At 34.4% G+C, this 22,001-nt stretch overlaps 2 protein-coding genes and 1 non-coding gene across 3 annotated transcripts; 2 read left to right on the top strand and 1 right to left on the bottom strand.

Moving 5' to 3' along the window:
• Nucleotides 1-7,542: 7,542 nt before the first annotated feature.
• Nucleotides 7,543-12,016, top strand: LOC121801877 (F-box only protein 6-like). Its single transcript, XM_042201328.1, has 2 exons — nt 7,543-7,723; nt 10,663-12,016. Exons 1-2 carry the CDS (start codon nt 7,629-7,631, stop codon nt 11,912-11,914), a joined length of 1,347 nt encoding a protein of 448 aa, XP_042057262.1. The 5' UTR covers nt 7,543-7,628; the 3' UTR covers nt 11,915-12,016.
• Nucleotides 12,017-16,043: 4,027 nt separating this feature from the next.
• On the bottom strand, nt 16,044-19,589 carry LOC121801878. Its single transcript, XM_042201329.1, has 2 exons — nt 19,422-19,589; nt 16,044-18,941 (listed from the first exon to the last, which is right to left on the bottom strand). The coding sequence occupies exon 2, from the start codon at nt 18,909-18,911 to the stop codon at nt 16,548-16,550; it is 2,364 nt and encodes a 787-aa protein (XP_042057263.1). The 5' UTR covers nt 18,912-18,941; nt 19,422-19,589; the 3' UTR covers nt 16,044-16,547.
• A 1,173-nt stretch (nt 19,590-20,762) lies between these two features.
• On the top strand, nt 20,763-20,844 carry TRNAS-UGA. Its single transcript has one exon. It is a non-coding gene; the product is annotated as a tRNA-Ser (tRNA).
• The last annotated feature ends 1,157 nt before the right edge of the window (nt 20,845-22,001 follow it).

Consider the following 22,001-nt stretch of genomic DNA (forward strand, 5'->3'; position numbering starts at 1 on the left):
TATCTTTTTTATTACTAGAATAATGAATTTACTTTTTTATTTACTATTATTTAAACAATTGAAAGAATAAATGTATTATCTTTTTATTAGTTAAAACAATTGAAAAAATAAATTTATATACTTCTTGATCAAATTTTCAAATAAACAAAAAATTTACTTTAAACCTAATTTATGATTTTATCTATTTTGCAGCAATTATCTGCACATATATATAAAACATTTACAACTAATGAAATATCTATAATTTTTTTAAAAGTAATTGACATTTTTCTTAATTTATTTATATCCACAAGGTTCAGTTCTAAAAACTTTTAATCTATTAATTTTTTTAAAAATTTACTTAAATAAATTATGTCAAAAAAATTTATTTCCAAACTATATAATTTATGTATATGTGCGGCATTTGTATTTAAGAGAACAAAAAGGATTATTAACTTCTATAACTATTTTTCGTACCTCGAATTAAAAATTCTAGATCCGCCACTGAGTAGTGGTCTGTTGACAATGGCGTGTGAGGTTGAGATGGAATGATAAATAATTCACACCTGACAGAAAATTTGCGGACGAAACGTTTCCTTTATGCATTCAATTTATTTTTCATTTTACTTTTTGTCTTAAATTTGTTTTTTAGTATGAATATGTCTTTAGATCGTCAAATCTGCTTTGCCGTGTAATTAAACGCGATTTGTGTGAGACAAAATTTAAAAAATAAATGACAGATAAAATCGTGATATTAATTTGATATATAAATTATAGTTGAACATAAACTAACGACCTTTAATAATAGTTTATGCTCATTTTTATTTTGATATCGTTTAAAAATATTTGTTGGTCTTTCAATTTTTATTGGTTTGATATATTATTAAATTATGAAATTTTAATATTTTTTCAATTATCTTATATATATATATATATATATATATATGGGGTGTGTTAAGGTCCTTCGCAGCTTTTCAGTCCAATGTTCTTTTTAATCATAGTCCTTGGATCCTTGAATTGAATGGTTGTGATGATCTGCATTATTTGACGAAAAATTTGCATTATTAGTCGGTGTGCATTATTCAACTGAAAATCTGCATTATTACACTATAATGGTGCATTATTAGTCGGTGTGCATTATTCAACTGAAAATCTGCATTATTAAATGACACGTGGCATCAATCTAACCGTTAGATGATAAAATCGTGGGGCTGAGATTAAAAAGAACAATAGAACAAAAGATAAAAAAGGAAATGAATACATATATAATTACATCTTTAGGTGTTGATGAAAACTCAAAATGACGTTTTATAAAAACAAATACGTATATTATTCATTTATTTTCCTTTCTAATTAAACAGTAGTGTTTAAGCGTTATTAACGTCATTTCACACGGATAACATAATTGAAAAAAAATATTTAATATTTTATTTTCAATTTTATAAGAGTGTCGAGATTTGACTAAATTTTACTCCATAATTTAAATAAATATTCATATAAATTTTGTTTATTTTATCGGTAACACCATCCGAACATTCTATAAACTAATTTTAATTTCATAATTCAAAAATTATCACTGATCTATCTACATATTTCAACTTATTGGTATTTGGGACCGCCGCAATTAATAGAACTCAACTAGTCTAGCATACATCATAGTCTCAAATAAACTTTTAGAAAGGTCGAGAGCCTTTGTCCTAGTGGCAAGAAGTTTATACATTATTGTATGAGGTGCCGATGGTTTTCTGTTTCTAATTTTTGTGTTGCAGGTTGCTCGGAACTTAGACAATGACGATACTGCTGGGAGAAATGGATGTCTTCACTAGAGAAAGGTTGCAAAGCCAAGAGCACAACTACATGCATGGTTCGTTATGCATGGCGACTCGCGACAAAGGACAGACTACTCAGATTTGGCTCTTCTGAAATTAAAGATGATCAATGCATTTTTTGCAAGGAGGAGCCGGTGACCTTAGAACACATTTTCTTCAGCTGCAAAGTCTCTAGTAGCCTCTGGTATTATTGCTGCAACAAGTGGAATATATCATTTTACTTACCCAAAGAGCCAATAGCATGCTTCCTATCTTGGTTGGACACTCCTTTCCGCAAGTTTGACATAAAGTTGTGGATCTCCTTGTTTTACGTGATATCACGATCGATTTGGTTTATTCGAAATAAATGATATTTCAAGGTTTTGAACCAAATTGGGACTTTGAGAAGAAAATGTTAATTTTACGCCTTCACTCGTGGATTAGGAGTTGGTGCCCAAGGTCTGCACTCTCACTCACCTCATCAAATAGAAGATTTGAGAAATATCAGAGGTTGGAACGGAGATTAAAAGTAGCAAGTATGTTGCTTGGTGAAACTCATGGTTTGACTTTTCTATCTCTTCTTCTCTCTTTGGCTGCGTCTTGGGGTGTTGTTGCTTGGTTGCTTTGGTGTTTGTCTGTGGTTTGTAGGCCTTCTTTTGTTAGTTGTTAATTCGTTGTTTTTGCTAGCTTTTTAAATTTCCTTTGTACGTTTGACCTTTGATTGCCTTTTACTTTTACGGTTTCGAGCGTTTCTAAATGCATAAAAAAAAATATGTGCCATATTCAAATAGGAGTAGACAAATAATTCAAAATTCAAATAATTACACCAACTCAAACCGAAATAATAATACTATGGTTGTCATTTTAAAATTTTTAATTTTTTTATTATTCTATTCGATTTGAATTTGATTAAAAATGTTAGTGTTAGATAACTATAGTTCAAATCAATTTTTTCATAAATTCGGTTTGGTTCTTTTTTATTAAAAAAAATCTAAAATGCTAATTTCAGAATAAGTGAAGGAATTGGGGATCGACACCTCACCTATATAATCAAGTAAACATTTAGCTATGGACCATAACTTAAGCGCCAAACTTTATTCCAATTAAATAACGTTAAAATGCTACCTTGCGATTATTTCTTATATAGAGTTCTTAAATATAGTCATACAGACATTATAACTATTGTATTTGTGTGTATCTAGTAAATAATTCAGAAAATGAAATTCATTTCTCCATCTTATTTGCTCTCACATAACACAGATATAACTATCATAGATCTTCAAAAAAGATGAAAGTAATCAAATAGTTCAAATTATATAGGCGAGGTTAGTTTTAAATGACAAACTTGGATTTTCATTATTTTTGAAGCATATCATCAAAAATCTTTTAAAGCATTACTGATTGTCAACAAAAGTAGATTAATTTCGTATAGAAAATCACTACTCAAACTTTGTTTTCTTTGATTATCCTCTTATATTATAGTAGTAGTATTTATTTCATATCTAAAAGTCAAGAACAATAATTATACATCAAACGAGGGCACTTTCATTGGGCCTTGTTCATTTAAACTTGGGGCTTTTCAGTGAAAGATGTTGAATTTGGGCTGGCCCGTTTGATACTTCAACTTAATCATAAGCCGGAATTTGTATTATTTGGGATAGGGAAAAGGGAAATTAATTTGGGCTACCAAAAACTTAGTTGGCCCAATTAATTTGATGACAAATGAAAAGGGAAAATAATTTTGATTCGCTTTCCACCTACTTAGAGGGGATTACAAATTCTAGAAACATAACTCGTGAAGTTAGACACACTGAAAAATGTCATCGTCTATATTGAAAGATAGAGGCGGTGCAGTTGACGTTGTTGGCAATGGATAGTAGATGAAGAACAAAAATTAACCCAGTTTCAAGTAAAATGTAAAAAGAAGTCTATTATTTTTATATACTTCATCCGTCCTATAAGAATATGTACTATTTTATTTTTAATTCGTCCCACAAGAATATATGCACTTTTTAAATTTTTGAAACTATTTTCTCTCTAATGAGGTGGTAACAATACTTTAATTACTTTTTCTTTCTATCTCTTATATTTTATCAATTGTGTATTAAAACTCATGCTCAACAAAAAATGCATACTTTGGAGTGTTATCTAATTATTTTTACAATCCACGGTAAAATCAGTGAGGCTCCAACTCCACATAAATCCATCATTTATTAGAACACATAACAAAATCACATTGAGAGAAGAAAACCGAGTTCTTATTTAAAAAAAAGGTTTGGTTAATCATAAGATTTTAGTTATATGGAAATTGCCAAATATTATAGCACGTCAAATATATCATAGGAAAAAATCAAAGTCGTCAAAATCCTTTTTTTCCCTAAATTTGAAAGACCACTTTATTTGAAGTTTGTAATCATGAAAAGACTCTCCACCTACTAGACAAGAAAAGCAAATCCTTGCCTCAAATCAAGATAAAAAGATCAAACAATTGTAAAAAGTGGTTGTTGAATTCAACATTCAAATCAACAAACTAATTGCACACGTAAAAGAATGATTACCATAGCTTAAAATTTAAGGCCAAATATGTTAATGTTGATGTGATTATCACAATAATTATGAGGTATGATGCATTTTGATTTAGGCCCCCACAAAGATGAGAATGAAATTGTGTGACATGATTACCCACCCACAACCCTTTTTCTTTAGTATTTCAAAACCCATTTTAGATTTCTTTAAATCAATATAATTAAATATTTAAAAAAACATGGTGTATATAGCCAAGATATTGCTGTTTCACGACACTCTTTAAATATGGGAAGAAATAAACAAAATATACAAAATCATCATCATTGTATTAACCTAGCTATTCACCTCTTCTTTCATCTTTAGCACTTCTCTCCACACATAATCATTACATACACATAATCACCCAAACACATTTTGAAATAAAAAAAGGTGAAAGCAAATAAATACAATTTTGCAAAAATCCTACTAATTGAAACCTTTTTAAAGAGAGACCAGTCAAACAAAGTAAAAACTTATTATTTGTTGCCTTATTTTTATTATGTATCACGTAATAATAGTATAAATGATATAGTACCAAAGTACATTTAAAATAGTAATTTTACAATAAATAATTTTCCTTGCAATATAGCGCTTGATCATTTGAATGTGGAACAACACACTTTTTCATTTTCTCTTTTTCTTTTTCCCAAAGGAACAAACAATACAAGAATAATAACGCAAGTTAAACTAGTGCGTAGTTGTATAATCATTTTAAGGAATACTAACAATTAAACCAATTTCATAATTGATTATAATTGTACATTATAGGCGTGTTATCATCTCTACATATAGAAAGCGTGTAATGGATCATCATTAGATTGTTTTTATACTCATTATTATTATTATAGTATTATTCATATACATAAAAATGTTTGGTACTTTACCAAATCAAAATACCACTACTCACATTTGTGAGAGTCCTCGAAACTTTTAGCTAACGCAAAACCTTCAACCAATAACTTTGGTATCCATAAAATTGTATTGAAATATTAAAGAAAAACAATTAAAGATATTTAACTCTATGTGAAATATCTCTCTTTTGCTACCTAAGAAAAATCGACAAAGAAAACTTTGTAACTTAAATGCCACCTCAGTCACCCTCCATCCATATTGGGGTTTGATGGGAAATTCTTTACACCCAAGCAAATGATGCAACGACATTGCTTTATGTGTAAAATGCCGAAATTCATGATGAATCGTTCAAATAAAATAATTTATTATTTCTTCGTGGGGATTCTTAGCTATACCTTACTTTCTACAAAAATAATCACATTTCTTGCAGCAAAATTGCTAAATTAAATATGTACTATAATGATTACACTTATATAATGTATGCAAGTATTTATGCGTATGTATCACAATAATATTAGAGTAAATTTAGTTAGAATTTTCACATTCCAGCCTATTTAATTTTAGATAACATGGGTACTCTAATTTAAGGGGGGTATAGCTCTATGTCACGATTTGCTTTAGAAGTTATTTTAAATACAGTGACATTTTATTTGTTTGAATATGTATAATCGAACTTTGAAATTCTACCTATTTGACAAAACTCACCAATATCATTATTTCCCAGTTTTCATAATCACAATGATTGCACTAAAGTATAAAAGTTGAAAACAAATAAAAACAAAAAATACTCGAAAAAATAAAATGAAAAGGAGGTAGCGGTGATGCAATTTAAGCCGTCAGATTATATGCTTAGTGAATTGGTAGCCGTTGATCTTCCTTGGACAAATTCTTACTTCCCTAATTACTCATATACCCTTCGATTTAATAGACTAAATTTTTTATTAAAGGAGGGGATAAATTCAGCAGCTGTGAAATACTTTTTCTAGAGTTAAAAATGACTAGTTAATAATTTGTGGTTTTGGGATAACTTTGTTTGGTGACGATTTTGTAATTGTAAATTTGCATTTAATTATTTGTGTTGTACTTGTACTAAAGAAGGTGAATTTCTGCCTTTTGATTCTCACACGAGCATTGAAGAGAAGAGTAAATCTCAGAGTTTCTCAATAAAACAATCTGAGACCTAGTGCACACAAGGAGCCATTACAATAGACAAAACTCGTATACTGTCGTTGTCGAGATTTGAACCTAAGACCTCAATTACCTCAATTGAGACTATCTGAACTACCTTGACGTTATCTAAGTTGTACTAATTCATTGTGCTACAAATAATATATTCTATCGAAATAAAGATATGATAATAGTTCATGTAGTAAAAGAATATCATAATCAAATGTATAAAACAAACGGACCTTTATTGTGTGTTTAACATCACTTCTCCTAAACATAAAGCATCTAAAATAAAGCATATTACTAGTACTATTGGGTGAAATTGAGTTTTACTACAATATATTCATACATATTTATGACATGTGGGTTCATTACCTGATTGACATTATTACCAAACTATCAATGTACCAAGTACTTGCTACCTTTTATTGGTAAAGATATATATTTTCTTCTCCTTTATCTTTGTCACATGCTAGATAAAAACAAACAATTTCGAAATTTTATGCACAAGATTATGAAAAGTTTTTGGAAGTGGGGGGAGAGCTGATTTGTTGCAACCAATATTTTGATTTAGGGACACCAAATATGCTATCTTTGTAGAAGAAAGTCTAAAGATTCAATTTCACATTTTTTATATGAGTATATCAATGAACCCCAGGTAAAAAAATGAGAGATATAAGATGATTTCATATGCTAATTATCACCCCTCAAAAGATACCTATAGATTTATGTTAATGCTACATAGTGTATCTTATATGAGTATATCTATGAACCGCTCTCATTTAGTGCACATTATTATGAGTTGTTTTGTTTTTATGTATTTGATTTTATTATTTTACAAAGGTCAATGGCATCATTAATTTTATAAATAATATAAAAATAAAATTTCAATTTATTTTTTTATATTCATTATAAAAAATGAAGTAATCCACGAATGATACACAATTTTATTTCTATTTACGGCGGTGAAATTACAAAAGTAAAAGGAAAAAAATAATATCGTAGGGTCAATTTAGGGAAGAAAAATCGAGTGGAAGTGAAGAAAAAAGAAAAGAGAGAAATGTTTGCGTACGGTCAATACTACTCATCGAAAGTATGGGGTGGTGACGTGTAAATACGGCATTGGCTACAATAAGCAACAACACAACGCCAATCCAGGTCCCCCCTCCCTCGCAACACGCATATACATACAACCTTTAGATATAGAGAAAGAAAGAGGGGAGAGAGAGAGAGAGTCGGAGAGTAGTTATGGAGTGAATGATGGAAGGGGCGGGCATGTTACGGCAGCTTATTTTGGAACTCTACGGTTCTCCTCCCCCTTCCAATCATTCCATTCAGCTTCAACCCTTAAGGTCTCTCTCTATTTCTCATTTTCTGTTTGAATTTGCTGCGAATCGATTTGATTTCTGGATGTTTCGTTGTTTTTACCTGTCTCTGTTTTTGGATTAGGTTACGGATTTTTCGCCTTGTGTCTGGTTTTTTTGTTGTAAATGTTTACTTGCTTAAGTGGAAAGGGATTTTTATGCTATTTTACGCTTCTCTCTCTAGCTTCTGATTCATTCGTTCCGCTGTTTCGGCGTGGAATATTGATTTAATATAGTGTGTATGTTGTGGAGTTCTGAGTATTTGAAGCTGAAATCTATGGTTGCAATACTTGATTTGCTTTGCACTGGATAAAATTGCTTCTGATTCGATCATTTGAAGATGAATTGGCGAAATTCGTGAGTTGTATTGTTGCTTTTGGTATCCTTTTATGTTATTCTTTTGGCGTTTCAGCTTTCACAAGAGCTTTGTTGCCATTTCCAGAAAGTTTTTTTGTATGGAATAAGGTTTACATTTTTGTCTTTCATTTTTCATTTGTAGACTTCATGAGTGACCTTCGTAGTTGTTTGTGCTAGCTAGTATTTGTTTTGTTTGACCAGTGTGTGCAATCTAGGTCTGTATCGTCCTAATCCGAGTGAAATTTCGGGCTTTGGTGCCATGCGATTGTGTTCTTTCTTGCCTATTTCTCCCTTCAGCTGCACTTTATTTGTTGTGGTATGGTATTGATGGAAGATTAAAGTTGAAATCTCGGCTCTGTAAACTCTCCTTCTGCATTATGAAATCTTTTAGGTATTTCATATGCGCAAGTAAGGTGGCGTCTAATGATTTTGATACCATTAATATTACATAAAAGAACAATAGATATTGTCATTAATTGTGTAGATTGACGAATATAACAAAGATGGCTCCTTGTCGTTTTGTTGTCACTGGAATTGGGCAATAATATCAAATCTCAGATTGTTGATGCTCATTAGCTCATGCATCCAATTATTTGTCATGGGATTTCTTACATATTCTAGTAGCGTCTTCCACTTCCACCATTTACCGTGGCGTTCCACATTCCATTCACTAACACTAAATTAGGTGCTATCTTTTCATATTTCTAAAATGGTAATTTAAGGTAGACATGTATTGCATGGAAAACAATATGTGGTTTATGAATATTATGATTGTACCCTTTTTTGCTTCTGCCTTTTCATTTCATATCTTTATGTGTGTGTGTGTTTACGGAGGGTATATGCTTTTTCGCTTCTACCTTCTTTTTATGATGCATTCATGAAAATTTATGGCAGCTTACACATTCATAGAAAGGGGAAGAGCATGAAATCTGCTATAAATCGGTTGGAGATTGCAATTTAGGGGCCAGTGTTATGTTAAAGCTCTAACAAACTGTACTTTGGCCTATTCTTATGCCACAATAGTTTCATGAGCATACTAGTTTTTTAACTTAAAGTGAGTTTATTTGCACCTTTTGCCAGTAGTTAATTAGTTTTTAGAAAGTTGAACATAATTTTTCGTGTTCTCCTAGTCCTACTGGTCTATATTTAATTATTTATGATACACCTTGTCAAAAAAGCTAGAAGTTAGGAGTCTCGTGGATTCAAGTACTTCGTTTCTCCATTATTGGCTACCATCACAAGATAGTTGGATGCAATTCACCTTTGCTTGTTTGTTTGTTTTGTGTTAAGCCCCTTTTAAATGAGATAATACCAATTTTTCCAGGTCACTGCATACTGACTTTTCAAGCAGCTTAGTAACCGCATTTGATATTTGCCATATGCTTCTTGCAAAAAACAAAAAAAAATCACGCCATCAATTTAGGCACAACAACATACCCAGATCATAGACTTCATGAAACTGGCATCTTGTCTTGTCCTTTAAAACCAAAGATCAAATGCGTGTTGAACGATTTAACTGCTTACTACCTACTGGTATGCATTGTGATCTGTTTGAATACTTTGGCAGAGATTCTTTTGATTTCTCTAGTTCCAAGCCATTTCCTTGAAAGAATTGAAGCTTTGGTTATAATGCAATTATTGCACTCTAGTTTTCCAAATGTTGGCATGATTCTACCTAAATAAATTTTTCTGTGTGATAATCCAATTGTTTAGGCAATGTTCTAAAAGCTCGGCCAGTGTGGCTTGTTTGAAGATGCGATTCTTCTGCATAGACATAATTTCTCATGAAATTACTGAACGAACATTGTAAGAAAATATGAGGGATCTATAAAACAGTCGTCGTTTGCTTGTCAACAAAGGATTCATAGGAACCTAGTCTGCTGCAAATGTGTAGTGACATTTTACTTTATCCTATCAATTGTAGCGTTTTGAACCTTGAGATTGGGTGCACTGTGCACTTTTGCAATCATTTGCGCTCAAGTTTCATGTGTGTGTATGCTTTCTGTCACAGCTAACAAGGAGTACTATAAACTTTGATCTTTTGTGTTACATATTGTGTTATCTTGTTAATTCTCACTTTTTTATTTGTAATTTGTCATGACAGATTTTCTTTTTCAACTTCATCTTATTTTATGTTCCTCTAATGTCGATTGATAATTATCCTGTGTACCAATTCTTCCAGTTAGGTTACCACTGATTTTTTTGTTCAAATATTTTTGCTAACAAGATCACATATTTCTGACAGTAAGGAATCTGATACTATTGCCTATTTGTGGTATGTGAATTAAATTGATTTTTGACTCATTTTTCTAGACCACTCTACTTCCCTTATTGATCATCTACATTTTTTCTGTACCTCAATTTGATTGGGCTTTTTAGTATTTATGAACTTGTCTCTTGTGGTATGTGAATTAAATTGATTTTTGACTCACTTTCCTGGATCACTTTACTTCCCTTATTGATCATCTGCATTTTTTTCGTACCTCAGTTTGAATGTGCTTTTTAGTATGAACTTGTCTCTTGCTACGTAGCCAAGTTTAGAATCTAATTGTACCTTTGTTATTTTGCAGATGGTGTTTCTTGAATCTTGAATCTAGTAGCTCTTTTGAAGACAGTTTTTACAACATAATAATGACTGCTGGTAAATCTGAAAATTTAAAAATGCTTGAACCGGGCAAACCTCCACCCTCAAAGAAAGCTAGAAAGGAGCGTAGTCGTGGAAAAGCAACTTCCGCTGCGAGCTCAAATGAAATCATGGAAGATCATATCTGGAAAGATTTTCCAGAGGACCTCTTTGAAGCTGTTATAGCAAGACTTCCCATACCAGCGTTTTTCCGCTTCCGTTCAGTTTGTCAGGAGTGGAATTCATTGCTTACTTCTCAAAGCTTCTCCCAGCAATGTGCTGAAGTAATGCATACAAAGTCTTGGTTCTATACCATCACCCACGAGAACGTCAATACGGGAGCAATGTATGATCCTTCATTGAAGAAGTGGCACCATCCAACAGTGCCTGCGTTGTCAACCAAACAAATCGTTCTGCCAGTGGCATCAGCTGGAGGTCTCATCTGCTTCCTTGACATCGGGCACAGAAGCTTCTACGTGTGTAACCCTCTGACGAGATCATTCAAGGAATTGCCAGCCAGGTCTGTGAAGGTGTGGTCGCGTGTAGCTGTTGGGATGATGCTGAATGGGGGCTCCCCCAACTCAGGGTATAAGATCCTTTGGGTTGGTTGTGAGGGGGACTTCGAAGTGTTCGACTCTGCAAAGAACTCTTGGATTCGTCCAGGAAGCATGCCCCCGAGTATCAAGCTTCCACTAGCGCTCAACTTCAGGTCTCAGGCAGTTTTAGTTGACGGGACGCTGTATTTCATGCGGTCAGACCCAGACGGGCTCCTGTCGTATGATTTGGACAGCGGGATGTGGAAACAGTACGTAATCCCTGTCCCTCCTCACCTGAGTGATCACACACTGGCGGAGAGCGGAGGCAGGATCATGCTTGTTGGGCTGCTGACGAAGAATGCAGCGACATGCGTGTATATATGGGAGCTGCAGAAGATGACTCTGCTGTGGAAGGAGGTTGACAGAATGCCAAACATATGGTGCTTGGAATTTTATGGAAAGCACGTTAGAATGACTTGTCTGGGTAACAAAGGCTTGCTTATGCTATCCCTCAGGTCGAAACAGATGAATCGACTCGTGACTTACGATCTAGCCAGCCGGGAGTGGCTTAAGGTCCCCGGCTGTGTGCTGCCGCGCACCCGGAAGAGGCAATGGATTGCCTGCGGCACTGCTTTTCACCCTTGTTTGACTGCAGTCGCCTAGTTTTTCAACTCTAGACATTGATTGTGGGATTCCTCTGCAAACCAAATAATTAATGTACTATATTACTATTATGGATCAAATCCCATCCTTATTATTGTACCACCTCTTCTTCCCCTTGAGGCTAAATCTCTTTTCATTTCCACTGAAAAAAGATTTATATTGGTGCAATTCTGAGCTCCTTTTTATGCTATATATAGTGGATATCAACAAATCGAATTCTTAGGAAATGTCAAATCAAACTGCCCAAGGTCAAGCGTCTTGGTCTCAGTTCATTTTGAAGTATATTTTGATTCAGCAGTAAACTGTAATCCCATTGGAGTTTTAAAGAATGTAAACATCCCAGTGTACATATAGTCACAGAAACAAACAGATGAAAGATAAAGTAAAACTTGTAGTACAAAGTTTTAAGTCAACACATAATAAAGCTACAAAGATTCCACGTTTCAGAATATAGGCTATCAATTGAGAAGAGATGCTGCATCGCCACCTCTCAAGACGTCCTTGTGAAACATTGTGTGCAGTTAAGCCATGCCTCCGCTCGTTGCCGTCCTGATTATCTGGAATAGCGCTGAAGAAAAAGGTACAAAAAATTCAGAGTGATCACATAAATAACGAATCATCAAAATGGTCGAATCTACTTTAGATTTTGATATGTCTATAGTTCACAATTTTAGACGATGAGACAGAACTCCAGCAGCAAGTTTGCAAGAAGGACCGGGGCATATCAATAATGTCGAGATTGACTCTTTTTAGGCCATGGCTACTGTAAAGCACATGCACATTTTCTCTATTGTAGTAGGGTCGATAGTGGCATATGGTGATTGAGATCTATATTTCTTAAGCTAAGTAAGCAGACTGGAAAGACTAAATACCTATACTAGACAACACAGATAAATGAAATATTACAACAGCTACATATGTGGGATGATGAGACAAATAATAGACCATTCCTTCCAAAATAACCGGTATCTCATGAGAAAGAGACCCAGCAGCATGTGGGCAAGAAGGACCAGGACAGATCATTAAAACTCTTTTTAGGCCACGGCTACTATAAAGTAGTATAACTAATATATTTTCTCTACTGTAGTAGGTAGATAGTAGTAGCTGATAGTAATTGAGATCTATATTTCTTATCTTCCTAAGAAAGTAGACTTGCAAATATATACTCCTACTAACCAACACGAATCAACAAAATATTGCAACTACATAAGTAGGATGATGACACATATATTATAGATCCTTCCTTCCAAAATCACTGTTATCTAGTTGGCAAAACCACAAGGACCAGGGCAAATCAGTAATGTCGAGATTTAACTCTTTTTAGGCTACAGCTACTATAAAGCACACACATATTTTCTCTATTGTGGCAGGTAGATAGTGGCTTATGGCAATAGAGATCTATTCCTTATCTTTCTAAGTGAGCAAACTATCAAAGGTAAATATTAACCAACAGTCCAACACAGATCAACGAAATAGTACAACTACGTATGAGGAATGATGATGCATTCTTACATGATCCAATGACGACAAATATGAAAAACCCAATCAAGACTGGGCCAACAGCTAAGTTGTTCCCCTTCTTTGCGCTCGAATCAGTAACAGCTCCACGTTTATTGATGTTCTTCTCAAACTTCTCGACCTTCCTGTCGGCAAGCCTCCTTGAAGTTGTCTGCATAAATCACATATTTCCAAGATGTTTATGATGCACAGATGAATCACAAACTGACACTTAAGTCTAATACACATCTGAATTCTCACAATTATACTACATACACAGATAATAATCATACACATTTAAGATCCAGTAATCTAATCGTGGCAACAAAATAAAATTATGAAACAGTCAATTCACCTTAAATTATGGATAAATACTTTTCAAGTCATTGTTATTCGAAAACATATACTCTTTCAAATTAGGGATAAATACTTTCCAAATCATTGTTTTTCGGAAATATATAAATCTTTCCAAAATTAACTGCAATGTGACAACTCAATATGTGCTTTACCGGAATGCAAATATAATAACATCAATCGGTTTCCAGCTAAATAGAAAAAATCAAAATCATCGGAAACGGAAGAATCAATTTCCAGCATAGATCTAAACCAATTCATACCTCAACCGTCCTCTACGACGAGATCTACATTGGAAAGAAAAAAAACAGAAACGAAAATTGATCGATCGAGAAACTATACCATAAGATATAAGGCAAAGATCGTTTTGAAACAAATATACATTCATAAAGCATAAACGAACAGAAAAGGGACGAAAATCCAGCAATTCAACCGCAATAACAAAATAAACAGGATAATTACCATTTTTACGGCAAGATCGGGTGTCTGGAAAAGGATCCAACAAAGGAATTGCCGGAGAAACGATGGAAGATTTGGCGAACGATCTGTGTGATTATGTGATTTATCTCTTTCCTGATATGTTTGAAATTCCCAACTTCAGCAATTTAGGGCTATTTATGAGGGGATGAGACGCTGACCTGATTTCATCGACCTAAATTACGCGTCTACGTGGCGGCCCATTACAAATACTAGAATAAATTTAAAATAGAAATTCAGTGAAAATTTAATTTTTTTTTGCATAAAGGCCAAAACTGGTCCTGAACTCATTTTACGATTTTGATCATAAACTTTATCTTTTGAATTTTTTGGTCCTGTACATTTCAAATCAGATCTCAATTGGTCATCCGTTAACAATTCCGTTAATATTTAACAGTCAACGATTTTAATAACAATTTTGACCAACTTAAGCAATTTTTAATTATTTAATAATCAAAATTATTTTTTATAAATAAAATCATAAATTATTTATGATAAATACATGAAATGAATCTAAGATTCATTCACTTTCAAAATCGGGGACAACAAACAACAAATCCACCTATGTCCCCAAAAACTCAAACCCTAAATACAAATCCACATATGTTCACTGTCAAACCACAACAAATCCAAATCAAACCTAATCAACGCACTTTTAATTAGAGATTTTACCTTCACGATAAGGATCTTGAGACGGCGGCGGTCGATTTTGAGACGCAAGTGGTGGTGGCGGTCGAGTATCAGTCGGGGTCGGTGTGTTTTCACTCGGAGGAGGTGGTTTTTCAGTGGAAGGACCAGCTTTATTTGCATCCTTCTCGTTCTCCTTCTCCTTGTCGTTCCCCTTCTCCATTTAGGGTTTCTTTGTTCGTTGGGTTAGGGTTTTTTCGTTTGGGCGACAAGAAATGGTTAGTCAAGTACAAGGCTTCGTCGAGAACTACTCTAATCCCTCCAGGAATGGGATTCGTCCAGGATCCCGTTTGATTTTAAAGATTATATTTCATGATTTAATATATATTAATTTAGTTTATGAGATCAATCTCACAATCTTATATGGATAATCATATGATAATGAATCATAAGCATTTTTCTTCAACTAAAATAGTCTCACCGCTTAATTATAAATATTTAATCATACGGTAACGAGTCATAGCAACCGACACCTGTCTAACCGAGAGTACAACTTTGATCATTTCATAATTTCTCATACTTCAAATTTTGCCCAAAACAATATTGGCAACTGGCCTAATTTAAATTTGGATAGGTATTTGAAAAAGTATGGTTGAGGGTTGGACTTGGAAAACTAATGTGTCATTTTATTTTGTCGTAGTAATTTTTATATTGAACAATTAAAAATTGGTAGGATACTATTTGTTTTCACACTAAAAAGCCAATAATCCATAAACAGGTAACAATTGAACAATTTCATTCCATAATAGTGGCTTATACAAACTTTCACATGTATTTTTTTCAGCAACTACGTCGGTATTAATTTCATGCAATATCAATCAATACGAAGTATTTAAGTCGACATACACTTTAACAACTTCATTTCAAAATAGTGGATTACACAATTGTATCCGTTTACTTTTTCTACAACCACACCGGTATTAATTTCATGCAATATCAATCAATATGAATTAAGTTATTTAAGTTAACGGTTCAACAACTTCAATCCAAAATAGTTGAATTACACAACTACCCCACGTATTTTTTTAGTAAATATGCCGGTATTAATTTCATGCTATATCAATCAATAATGTAGACTATAGAAATAGCAACAAAATGCATCAAAGTCTAAAACTTACGAAATTATAAAAAATTTATACAGTTAAGTAGTTTCGCTTTGCAGATCAAAGCCACAGTATTTCAACAGTGTTTGAACATGAAATACTGAACAAAATGATCAAAATCTAAATAGAAAAAAGAGGTATGGCATGTTAACACTAAAGTAGTAATGAAAAAGAGTTGCTTCATAAATCTCAGACGAGCAACCACTAGTATATACAGCTCCCGCCTACATACCTGTTGAGTCGCGAAACAGGAGGCCACGCTGTTCGTGCAATTCCAGCACTGTGCTGGCATGGCAAAAAAAACACCAAGAAAGTTAAAGGATCCAGAAAATCTTCATAGCTCTTCATGATGTGTTTCAGCATCCTAATGCATCTCTATACCTTGGTTCGTTCGCTATAAATATTCTCCTGCAGCGAATATATGACCAATACGAATAAAACAATCAGCTAGAAATGTCTAGCTTTTGCCCGGGCCATATTTAATATCTGATGCTTGATTTCTACCATGCACTAAACTAAGGACATTCCATTTTCTCATCTTCTGAAACTTCTACCACATTTGAACTGGTAATAGGATCACAATCAACTGCCTTCACTGTTTCGACCTCCTCATCACAATCAACTGCCTTCACTGTTTCGACCTCCTCATCACAATCAACTGCCTTCACTGTTTCGATCTCCTCAATACAATCAACTGCCTTCACTGTTTCGATCTCCTCATCGCAATCAATTGCCTTCACTGTTTCGATCTCCTCATCACTCTCCACTAGCTCAATTGTTTCAATGTCCGACATAACTTGAAGAAATTGAGGAGGAATGGCAGCTGGATCCAACTCAAGACAACCTTTAGGCGACTTCGATCCTTCTTGGCCTGTAAGCAAATGGGAAGGGACATGGTGAGAAAAACAAGAAAGTTCTTCCTTCGGGATCCTTCGTATTTCCCTGGGATCAAAATGCTGATGGAAAACAGCTTTAAAGCCAGCAACTTTAACTAAGGGGATGACTATTGTGCCCAGCTCCTCATCGCAGTCTTCAAGTACTTCAACCAAGTCGTATTTGAGCATTAATCTGTGTTCGGTGAGCTCATTCCACTCCGGGGACCAATTCCTGTACAAAGCCCAAACATCTCCTTTTCGAGGATATATTAAAATGGTCTTAGAAGAGTATTTTGTCCACCTGGCCTGGTGTGAGAAACAGTTTATTGAGTCACAAATTTCATGTCTGCCAACTCCAAACTCCCCATATGTACTCGTAAAACCACTTACAAACCAGCTTCCTTGTCCTAGTCTGCTGTGGGTTGTGGAATTGAGCCAGCTTATAGTCACCTTGAAGGGATTTAGAGATATAACATTCTGAATCAGGGCAAAGTTCCGGGGCATCCCGTCATCATCATCGTACACAGCCCAAACTTGGTTGGCACCAAAACAGTTCTCTGTTCTGCTCTTATCAAAATCATGGAAATCAGGTTCCAGGACATCGATGCACATTTGTTCAACCACTTTCTCATCCAGATAAGAGTCCGAAGACCTGAAACCCCATCTATTCAGAGGACCAAGAATATCAGCTTTGATTGAACTTTCATTTTGTTTCTTATTTATAAGGTTATCCTCACTGGTCACATTCCTCACCACAGGAGCTGAGATGTACTCCTTGAGTTTTATTTGTATTTCATCACGAGCCTTCTCCATCACTAGATGGTTGGCATCAACATGGCGTATGGCATTATGACTGCTTTCACATTTCGGAAAATTATCCTGCTTACAGCCAGAAATATTTACTTGCTGTGAGATGCCACTTTCGCAGTTCGCCTGTTTCATTTTGTCTTTATTGACACCACAATCTTCTGCCACTTTTCTTCTCTTGGAAGGTTCAGAGTTCCTGAAGGCTTCCCCACCCATTGTCCTTTTGGACCCAACATTTTTCCGTCGCAATGCCTCCTCTTTTCTTGCAGCAGCTTGTGCTTTCTGCCTTTCCCGTTTGACTTTCTCATAAGCCTGGTGGACCATTTTAGCAGCTTTAACAGCAGATGGGCCATCACCGTTCTCACCAAAAGGGACCCACTGGAAATTATTCGGATTGGACCCATTATTGCCTGTTGCGTGATGAGTGCCTGAGTTATTTTTACAAGCATCAGATGCCTGCTGGCTCTTCCGTCGCTGAGAATTGCTTGACTGAGGTATCTTTGAACTCTTCATAGAAGATGGAGGATCAATTTCAACAGCAAAGTAGGCCTCATGGCAATTGGGGCAGAGAAGGTTGTGATTAAGATACATTCTAAGATATTCATATTGCATTTTACAACGATGGCAGACCGTCCAAAATGTGTGGCGTTCCTTCTTGCGAGGTGGATGAGGAACAGCTGAAGGATTCCTTTTACTGTTGTTACCCTTTTGAGCAGTGTTTGGAAAGTTGTAGAATCCATTTTGTGTTCCCTCTGGCGAAGGACCCTCATTCTTACCTTTATTTCTCTGCTGAAATAGCCTACCGCACCTCTGATCGTACGCTGTCCTCATGGACTTATCCGACAATAAATTCCATGCTTGGGCAATAAACTGAAACGCCCCTTCAGCCCCGATAGACCTATTTTTATCAGGATGAAGCTGAAGAGCCAGTTTCCGATACTGTTTCTTTATCAAGTCATCATCAGCTAAAGGCGTCAAACCAAGCACGCCATACCAATTCGATTCTCCATTCAATTTCTCCTCTTCAGCGGCAATATAGATCTCAAGCGTCATCACCATTTGAGAAATGCCCTCTAGTTCAGGATACAAATTCTGAGCTTTGAGAGCGAACTTCTTCGCCCCCTTCATGTCCCTTGCCAAAAACAGCCTCTTGGCAATTTCCTTCGCTCTCACGGCCTCATCTCTGTTGCACTCCATCTACCCCTTTCCCCTCACTCTACGTTCCCTCTATGATCATCAAGTTAACAGCAGAACATTAAATCAACTACTCATCCCCGAAAAAAGTAATTCAATAGTAAAGCGCTACGTTACTACTCAACATCTCAATTAAACGAAACAACAGCTAAAACACAGTTAATTCATGAAACAGAAGCAAGCCAACCTCAACCCTAAACCATCTAGAACAGAATTTCCAGAAAACAAAATGAAATCATGAGCTAAAGAATTCTAGCATATTCATCCTCAACCTGAATCACAACAAACTAACTATTACTTCAAACAACACAAAGACAACTGCATTCAATAAACAAAATTCCAAAAAAAATAACGAGCTAATTCCTCAGCAGCCCAAACCGAAATCGATGGCATACCGCAGAATAAAACGAAAAAAAATCAAATAAATATAACTCAAACAACATTATCAGTACATAGATAGCATCACATTATCAGCGTCGGAAAAATTAAAAAACCCTAATCGGTGATCAGTACCGGATAATTTGTGGGAAGAGCGAGAGAGATACGTATGGTATCTATAGAATTGAAGCGCCGAATTTCATCACTTGAGTTTGAATTTCAGATTTCCGAATTTTGCTCCAAAATCTTCTCCAAGATTGGATTTTCGGGAAAGGATCTCAGTAGAGAATAGGTAATTTGTTGTTCTTTTATTAAACTTTTCTTCAATTTTTTTCCATCGAATTTATAGCATTTGTCATTTGTTGCAATTTCTAACTATGGTTAATTTTTAATCATGAGATGTATCGGAAATTTTAACTATGGTTAGTAAGATGGACTAGCCTTGCTTTTCACTCTTGAAAACATAATGCTAATTGTGGTTAAGAGTAAAATAATGATTATAATTTTGTTTAGTTATTTTTAGTATCTCTTATTATTTGCTAGGGTTTTATTTCATTGTTGTATAATGATAATTTACTACTTAATTATTAGGATTGGTTGCTTAATTAGAAGGCTAAGTTTCAAAATAGCTTTAGAGTCATATTGGTTACTTATTTAGAAGGCTATATTTCAAAATAGCTTTAGAATCAGTGAATCACGTGACTCATTACAAATAGTGGACTATATATAAAACTATACATTGACGTAACAATTTTGTACGACGTTTTTAGTAAAACAAGCTTATGTGTAATAGCCCGAGACCACATAAACGGTTTCACGTGCGAGCATATTAAACATATATGAAAATTTACTACATGCATCCTCACGGTGCACACACGTGGGAACATTTGAATAAATACAAATATAAATGAACTATCACATATACGAGTGTCTTGAATAAAGACAAAATATATCAATGAATGAATTGTCACACGTGCGATCATTTTGAATAAAGGCTAAAACTCGGGCACGTGTATTCTCACTGTACGCACACTTGCGAGCATTTTGAGTAAAGATCAAAACATATCATAAATGAATTGCAACACGTGTGAGCAATTTTTTAAAATGAACACGGAAAATTTGGTGCGTACATTCCCACAGTACGCACACATAAAAGCATTTGTATAAAGGCGAAAACATATCGTAATCAAATCGTCACATTGTGAATTTGTGAGCATATTGAATAAAACAAAAACTTTGAAAGCGTACATTCTCACAGTACACACGTACGAGCATTTTGAATAATGACGAAAACTACCATAAAATTAATAGTATCAAACCAATTTGAACATTTCCAACTATAACTTCTCCAGTAAACATAATTAGTTAGATAAAATAAATTTACAAATAAGCATAAATAAGTAAAACAAATATACAATGAATTTACCCATGTATCATTATTCAATTAGTTGGTATGTTAGTTGAATCTCCAACAAAGTCGATATGTCCGAGTGGTTAAGGAGACAGACTTGAAATCTGTTGGGCTTCGCCCGCGCAGGTTCGAACCCTGCTGTCGACGATATATATACAATCTTTTATTTTATTTGTTGAAATATGCATTTAAAAAGATTATGTAGCTAGGTAGGTTTATCAGTAATTCTATAAACATTTTTGAAATAGGAAATGACCGAATGGGATGGGAGTATTGAGTTCAAAATTTCGACACTGCATGTTTTTTTTTTATTTCTTGTTAATTTTGGAGGAAATTTACTAATAAACTTCTATACTATAGATAGGAGGAAATTACAACTGATGTCAAGAATAATGTCTAAACTCCTTGCCACTAGGATAAAGGCTCTTGACATTTGCATGTTTATAGAATATAATTTGCAATATCTCCATTTCTTCATAGTTGAGGCAAAACTTTTCTACACGAAGTTTAAGAAAGAGATGTTGAATGTGTTAAATAAATAGATAAAAAAGTAAGAGGAGGAAAAAAGTAGAGAGAATAAAGTAGAAAGTGAATAAAGTAGAGAGAATAAAGTAAGAGAAAGTAAAGTAAGAAAGAGAAAAAAGTTACCATATAGGAAAATGACTCAACTATGAGGGAACTTCCCAAAATGGAAAAATAACTCAACTATGGAGAAACCGAGGTTTACCTCTAGAAAGCATGTATCGCATGAGTGTTAGGACAACCATTCTTTAATTTCCGCCTCCACTATTCATCCGACATTTTCGACTATTTTATCCATATCTCAATCTAAGCATAATCACAATCTGACTTTTAGGACAACCATTCTTTAATTTCCGCCTCCACTTCCATCATCATCTTCTCTATTGGAATCGAACAAAATTCCCGAAAATCACACTATTTGCCAAAATCAATAGATTCCTCTTTGCTTTTCCACCACCTTTACAATTCACCATCACTTAGTCTCTCTTGAGTCCATTTGTTGCTGAGGAAGGATTCGCCCCAAAAATATTCCTCATTCCTCCCTTTGAATCTTCTGCTTAGGGATGTCAATCGGGCTAACCCGTTCGGGTTCGGGCACGGGTTGTCGGGCTATTCGGGTTATATTTTTTCGGATTATAAAAGTTCGACCCTAACCCTACCCTTCGGGTTTCGGGCTAACACACCGGGTTATTCGGGCCAATGCTTTTTTTTAATTCTTTTAATATTTTCAAAAAAATAGTAGGTATTTTAAATTTTCTTTAATTATATACATATTTTTAATT

The sequence above is a fragment of the Salvia splendens genome, chromosome 5 (assembly GCF_004379255.2).
Source record: "Salvia splendens isolate huo1 chromosome 5, SspV2, whole genome shotgun sequence".
NCBI lineage: Eukaryota > Viridiplantae > Streptophyta > Magnoliopsida > Lamiales > Lamiaceae > Salvia > Salvia splendens.

Excerpts from the sequence above, each read along its gene's own strand:
- LOC121801877 (XM_042201328.1), top strand. The coding sequence starts at position 7,629 with ATGATGGAAGGGGCGGGCATGTTACGGCAGCTTATTTTGGAACTCTAC. Across the intron at positions 7,724-10,662 it reads ATTCAGCTTCAACCCTTAAG|ATGGTGTTTCTTGAATCTTG; the intron begins GTCTCTCTCTAT and ends GTTATTTTGCAG.
- LOC121801878 (XM_042201329.1), bottom strand. The coding sequence starts at position 18,911 with ATGGAGTGCAACAGAGATGAGGCCGTGAGAGCGAAGGAAATTGCCAAG.